The 6,597-nt window shown below is 47.3% G+C and overlaps 1 protein-coding gene across 1 annotated transcript; it reads right to left on the reverse strand.

Moving 5' to 3' along the window:
* Positions 1–2,587: 2,587 nt before the first annotated feature.
* Positions 2,588–4,093, reverse strand: LOC108164882 (achaete-scute complex protein T4). The gene has a single exon (XM_017300833.2). It carries the CDS (start codon positions 3,924–3,926, stop codon positions 2,811–2,813), a length of 1,116 nt encoding a protein of 371 aa, XP_017156322.1. The 5' UTR covers positions 3,927–4,093; the 3' UTR covers positions 2,588–2,810.
* Positions 4,094–6,597: the final 2,504 nt, after the last annotated feature.

A 6,597-nucleotide genomic window follows, 5' to 3' on the forward strand; every position in this document is an offset into this window, starting at 1 on the left:
TCGCTGATCCCTGTGCATCAGCCATGGCCTGTGCCCCAAATCCCAGTCTTGGCCAGATCCTTCCTTAGCCTATAATTTAGTTGAAATACTCACATTTTCGGGGCCCTGATTGATGCGACGCGTCGGCGGCGCGTTTCGTCTGCACCGCACAATGTTGCCACCAAGTGGCGCGCCAAGAAATCTATTAAATATGATCTTTAATTCATTTTGAGAGCCAAGAACCAAAAAGCAACCAAAAACTGAAATCGAAAGCAGCTGCCGTTGGATGACAAAATACAGAATACCGAATGCGCATTTGTCTAGGCTCTGGAGTTTTGGAAAAGGTGAAAGTTCTTCCGGTGCTCTCCATACTCTAAAATATACGTTTATCGTGTATATACACACATATAATCCTTGCCTACTATTGTGGCCCCATTCTCAGGGCATCGCAGGGACAGGGACAGATACTGGGACAGGGACAATCGCATTGAGTTGTCAAGTGTCAGCGTTGACAGAGATCCAGATATACATACATCCAGAGCGATGCGATCCTCACTCCTCGAGTGAGCCCTATTCAGCTCCTTGGAGCACCCGGGCACCAAGGACAATGCGCCCGAGGATCCTCCTTTGTTCTGGCTGCCCTTTAATGTGTCAAAATATAGTTTGAGCCGTATTCTCTTTTTGTAATGCAAAGTAATTTATTGTCTGGCCAACAGTTTTTGTTCTCAGCGATCTGACATCTTGGTGCGTGGGAGCGAAGAGCCATCGCAACGATGCTTTTGTGTGTGTGTGCTCAGAGAAAGGCTTTCTTTCTTTGGTTTTCTCCTGCTCTCTCAAAATGGAAAGTGGTGTGGTTATCAATGCACTCCTGCAATCCGTGAAACAACTCCATTATAAAGCCATCAATTTGTAGGACAAACACTCGAAACAAAAGACAAGTCACATTGGGCACATGGGGCACAATGGTTGGAGAAATGCCAAAAGGAAGGGCTTACAGCCGGCCAGGGATTTTGGTTTTAGGCTTACCAATTATTTCCAAGAGGGATATCTAGTCTAAAACTGGGATACTCTTGGTCTGATTTTACCACAGAAGAAGAAACTGCAAAAGTACTCTCGCTTGAACTCATGACCAAAATATATTTTTGTAGTCTAATTCATACAATAGTTTAGTTTATTTCCAAATTATATCCATTCTTTGAAATTTAAATTCATGGAAAATGTCGAAAGTTCAGATTTCATTACAAACAATTTTCCATATCGGAATCCCAAACTTCATTTTTATTAAAACAATGCAAAAAACGTGGTTTTAAAATGGGAAGATTTTACAGATGTTTTATAGATAACATTAATATTCTTAGCTTTAATATATATTCTTATTGGCCACAAAAACAATGTTCTACAAGCACCACAAATATATTTTTTTTTATATTTTATATTCAGGGAAATCTCGTATATAATACTGCCTCAAGGCTTTCTATATCCTTTTCTCTTCTGCCGAATTAATCAATTTCTAGGGAATCAAATTTGCAGCATCCATATATCTATACTTTGTAGTCTAAAAACCACTCAGAACTTATTTAAAATTACATATTTTAGCATATTGTTTCATATGATTTCAATGCGCGCAACTCTGTTTCGTTCCAGAGCTGAAATCGGATTGCATTTTGTCCAGAGCTCTATATTAAGATTGATTTTGCCTGTCGTTTTTCCGAGAACTCCCGCAATGCTCTGTTTTCAGAATGATGGCTATGCCACGCCCATTTCCGTTTCGGTTAGTTTCGGAATTGCCTCTCGATTTGAATTCAATTGAATTAGCATAGCGAAACTGTTTGCCCTGAGTCAATTGCGATAAGAAGTTAGCTGACGACTCAACCGATAGCGTTTCTCCCTCCACCTTTCTGTCTTTCTATCTGGTTCCCTAGCACGTGCCCCATTCTCGTATCGGCGACCTACTCCCGATCGCGATCCTACCTGCGCTTTTCACCAGGGCAATTTGAATTTCTCTGGCCTAGGCTTTTCCCCGAAGACTTTCGTCTTTGGGACTACCTGACCTTCAGCCTTATTTCGGTAAATATTTACGATGGAGCGCGTGTGTGGATGTGTCGGTTGATTAGAGGCCAAGTCAAATGGAATACATAGGGAAAGGGTTGCCTCTCTCTAATCCCGGGCAACGACTAATCCCCTGAGTCGGCCGGGGTACTCTGAGCCCGTATTTGGGATTAGTATTAACGGTTTATGGTCGGAGATATGGCATAAAAATTATGCACAGCAATCCGCATTAGTGGCCATAAACACGGGGCCCGCAGCAACATCCTTCCCACCACCTGCACCCAGTGCGAGCACCAGTACTACACTCTCTACCGATCCACTCCAATCAATATGTATTTTAAGGTTTTGGCATACTGCCAAATCATCTTGGTTGCAATTAATGTGCAAATGCTACCCGCATGGCTGGAGTTTCAAGTTTGGAGAGTGGTCCTTCATTATAATGCCCCAAAGATCGGTTGTGCTGGATCGATTCCCAAAAAGCCCTAGCAGGCCTGATTCATTCTTTATGCTTGATATTCCTTCTTTATTACTTCGTCAACAATAATAAACATAGTTTGTGTATCGTATGTATTTTGTTTAATATATAGGAGTTTTTTCATAATGGTTTAATCTAACAAAAAAAATGATCATCTTAATCTATACAAAAAAAGGAGTGTGTAATATTTCTAAATGGAACACTAAAAAAACTGAGTCTATTTACAATTTGAGGCACTTGGTTCAACTCAATAATTGACTAGATGAAAACAGGATGCAGGAAGAGAGGTGTGGAGGATTGGCGGAGATCACTGCTCCTGCCACATGGAGATATAGTCGAGGATCTCCTCGTCATCGGGCGTGCAGTCCTCCTCGTCCAGCTGGAAGTGGTCGTATGGCTCAAACTTGAGCTGCAGCTGGGCGGCATGCGCCTCCGGCTCCAGTTCCATGTCCAGCTCCATGTGGGGTGCCGACAGCTGCTGGGGCGCCGCCTCATAGGTGCCCGAGTCGAAGGACATGCTCGAGTTGAAGGAGGAGGTGGGCGAGTGGCAGGCCGTCGTCTGCCCGGGGATGCTGATGGTGGCACCACCTGCTGCTGCTCCCACTCCCACTCCAACCAGGTTGCTATTGAGCGAGATGGGTGCCAATGGCTGCTGATGGGGGAACTGCTGGCGCTGTAGTTGCTGCTGTTGCTGCAGCGGAGTTGTCGTCGTTGTGGCAGCCGCCGCCGCAGCTGCTGCTGCCAGGGAGCTGCTGTAGTAGAGGTGGTGGCTCCCGTGGCTGCTGCTCCCGGAGCTGCTGGAGCTATTGCTGCAGGTCTCCTCGTCCAGGCAGAGCTGCAGCTGGCTGACAACGGCACTGGCGGCGCTGGAGCTGGCGGGCGCACCGCCATTGAGGTCGTCGACGAGGTCCTGCAGCCGGCGGATGTACTCCACGGCTATGCGCAGCGTGTCCACCTTGGAGATCTTCTTGTGCGGCCCCCGGCCACCTCCCTTGGTCAGGTCAGCGATGATCGACTGAGGGATGTGCTGCCGCAATCGGGCGAAGCTGTTGTTCACCTGCTTCACGCGGTTGCGCTCCCTGGCGTTGCGCCGCTGCACGGACTGCGACTGGTCCACGTTGTACGGTGCGCCAGCCCCCAGCACCGATGAGGAGGAGGAGGAGGACGATGATGATGAGGATGAGGACGAGGCTGAAGATCTCTCCAGAGCCATGCCACGCGGCGTATACTTGCGCGTCTTGATGGGCATGGAGCTTCCACCGCTGGAGATTATCTCCTGGCCTGGATTGGGAGCCGGCATAATGTGCTGGTAGCGGAACACCTTGGCGGCGCCGCTGATCGTTGTGGGGAACATGTCGGGCACTGGCACAGGCACCGGAATCTGGGACTGCATCTTGCTGCTGGAATACACCACACTTGACATCTCTGTCCGATCGGTTCTCTTTTGTTCACACACGCACGTGAAAAGCGAAATACTGGATCGCTGAACAACAAATAAAAAATATATTGCTGCACTGGGAGTGGGTTTTCTTCTGTTTCTGTTTTTCGAACTTTATCGTTTGAAGAATGAGTGAAGAATGAGTCCCTTCGTCCTAAACCCTCACGTTATGTACCTTTCCACACGGAATCGGCAATGAGTGGAAGATGGAAGAGCACCAGGCAGCCCTGAGCGGAACCTCAACCCTGTTGCCTGAGTGGGAACAGTTTTCGTAACATTGAGAGCCGCCTTATCGCGGATCGTGCGGAGAGACAGAGAGAGAGCGCGCGCTCACTACCTGTAGCTTACGCACTGCCCGAGCCCGAGCCCAGCCGAAGGCACCCGACCCCACATCGGGGACCGAACTCACTCTACCTGTAGACAGGTAAGCGCTCCGATGAGAGAGAGAGAGCACTCGCTGGCTCGCTCTTGAGGTACTCCTGCCTGTCGCTCTCACGATCCATACTCCACTCAGGGCTGCAGGCTGCCACTTACACTTACCAGCCAGTTTTCACTCCAGGGCTGCCTGAGCACAGACCAACAGAAGAACCACTCAGCTCTGATTGAGGGCGAGGGCATCCCATGCAGGCCAGCCCATTGAGTGCCGTCCCCCAGGAGCATTTTGGCATGCCAGCAATTTGATTTCCGTGTTAATTAACTTAGCAAAAGTCGCGATCCGGCAGCGAACATTTCATGTGCAGCTCACGCACGCCCCTATTCATTAGCGCCGTCAGTTCCACCGCGCTCCACCGACGACTCGGACTCTCCCTCTGCCCCAGCCAGCAGCCCCTCTGCCGAAGAACTCCACTCACTAAACCAGAACGATGTGGCATGCGCGTGTCGCCTGTAGGATGGCAGCCTTATTAGCTATGCAGAGTCAGGCCTCGGAAGGTGTTCGAACAATTTCACATATTCCTCTAATTAAATGATCAAAAGGATCACAAGTTTTTCACTCCGGTCACAGCCCGAACCATCCGACCGACAGACCACGACAATTGTCTCCGGGTTCCAAGATCATTATGTGGATGGACCTGGGATGAATCGTGATGATCGTGTGTTTCTCTCTGATGCTAAAATTGCCACTTCCGTTTGGTCATTTTGGACAAAAGTCAAAGCCAGCTTCCTTTTTCACTCTTGCTCTCTCTCTCTCTCTCTCTGTTTTTCTCTCTTACGATCATCAGTCGATCGAAGCAATCAGCGGATCCGCACAGATCCCCAGAGACCAGGTGTAAGTCGGGATGCGTGTATGTATATTGTTTCCACTTTCCACTCTTCAACTCGTTCCCATTGTTGGCGGCCCAGCATTTTCCCTCATCATCATTGGCGGCTGCGGTAGCGGCAGCAGCAGCATTTCTTCATTTCCATTTGCAAAAATCCATAAAACCCAAAATCAAAAACCGTAACCAAAAACCAAAGACCGAAACCTTTTCAACCATGACCAGGCGACGGCGCTTCTCTGTGTACTTTTCTGTGTGCGCTGCATCCTTTGACAATTTCCATTACTATTTTTGCATGCTGCATTTTGTTTAGAATTTGATTTGCAGTTTTTGTCTTTTTTCCATTTTTTGCATTGTAATGCTGGGGAATCGGCGGAGGATAGCAGGATCTCCAGTCAACGGCTTTGGATTCCATTATTTTGGCATCATTAACACGTTCATTGTTCGAGTGTCGCATATTTTGTGGCATTCGCATCGTTCCGCTCCCTTTCTATTCAAATTTTTGGCACAGCCATACGCATTCTTTCTTTCATTCTGCTCTGACATATGATAAATGCTGAGAGGGGGACAAATGCTGGAGGAAAATGCCTAGGAAATACTGGTGAAATTCCCAAAATAGGGTTGAAGTCCTGCGGCCTTTGTTGCACTGGATGATCTATTGTGTCTAAGGATCCGAACCTGAAGTGGAATACATTTGCGCAATGATTGATAGTCGGCTAGCAGATACCGCAGGAGATCTGATACGAGTGCTGCTTCTGTTTCTTTCGGTACTTCTGATCAACCAGAACGATAGGTCTGAGCACGAGTATCTTCTGTCTGTGATCCATTGATCAGTCGAAAAGTCAAATCCCAGTCAAAGCCAAGCACTCATATGCAAATCCATGCAAGAGCCTTGGGCCGTTATTGAGCTGCCTCGAAATACTGATCATTATCCGCGATCGTATCGCCTCTATCCCTACCCCTACACTACCTGGACTTATACGAGTGCAGGCATATGTAATGTAATCCGTTGCCAGTTCTAAGAAGTCCTTTTCTTTTGCTTTGGAGAGAGCTAGAAATGAAATGTGCAGATCTTTGGTGGAGGTGGGAGGCAAGGCGACTTTCGATTTCGATTCACCTTGAGGCAAGGCGATCGTCTTGGTGTTTATAAGTGATACCAATCTATAGATCACAGGGATCGTTCGCATCGAAAGATTACTTGAATCAAGCGATTATTTGATTGAAGTTGCTCGAATGTGCTGTCATCATTGATTCAATTATTCCTAGTATCTGCCTATCGCACAGATCATTTGATGCAAATTTCAATGTGAATTTCAGAATGTTCTGACGATGACATAGAGCTAAAAATTTTGTCGATACTGATAATCCTTCTGGGCTTTCGATAACTCATATGATCATAT

Source organism: Drosophila miranda, chromosome XL, assembly GCF_003369915.1.
Source record: "Drosophila miranda strain MSH22 chromosome XL, D.miranda_PacBio2.1, whole genome shotgun sequence".
NCBI classification, from domain to species: Eukaryota; Metazoa; Arthropoda; class Insecta; order Diptera; family Drosophilidae; genus Drosophila; species Drosophila miranda.

Bases quoted from the DNA above. Each gene is read 5' to 3' on its own strand.
- LOC108164882 (XM_017300833.2), bottom strand. From the start codon at position 3,926: ATGTCAAGTGTGGTGTATTCCAGCAGCAAGATGCAGTCCCAGATTCCG.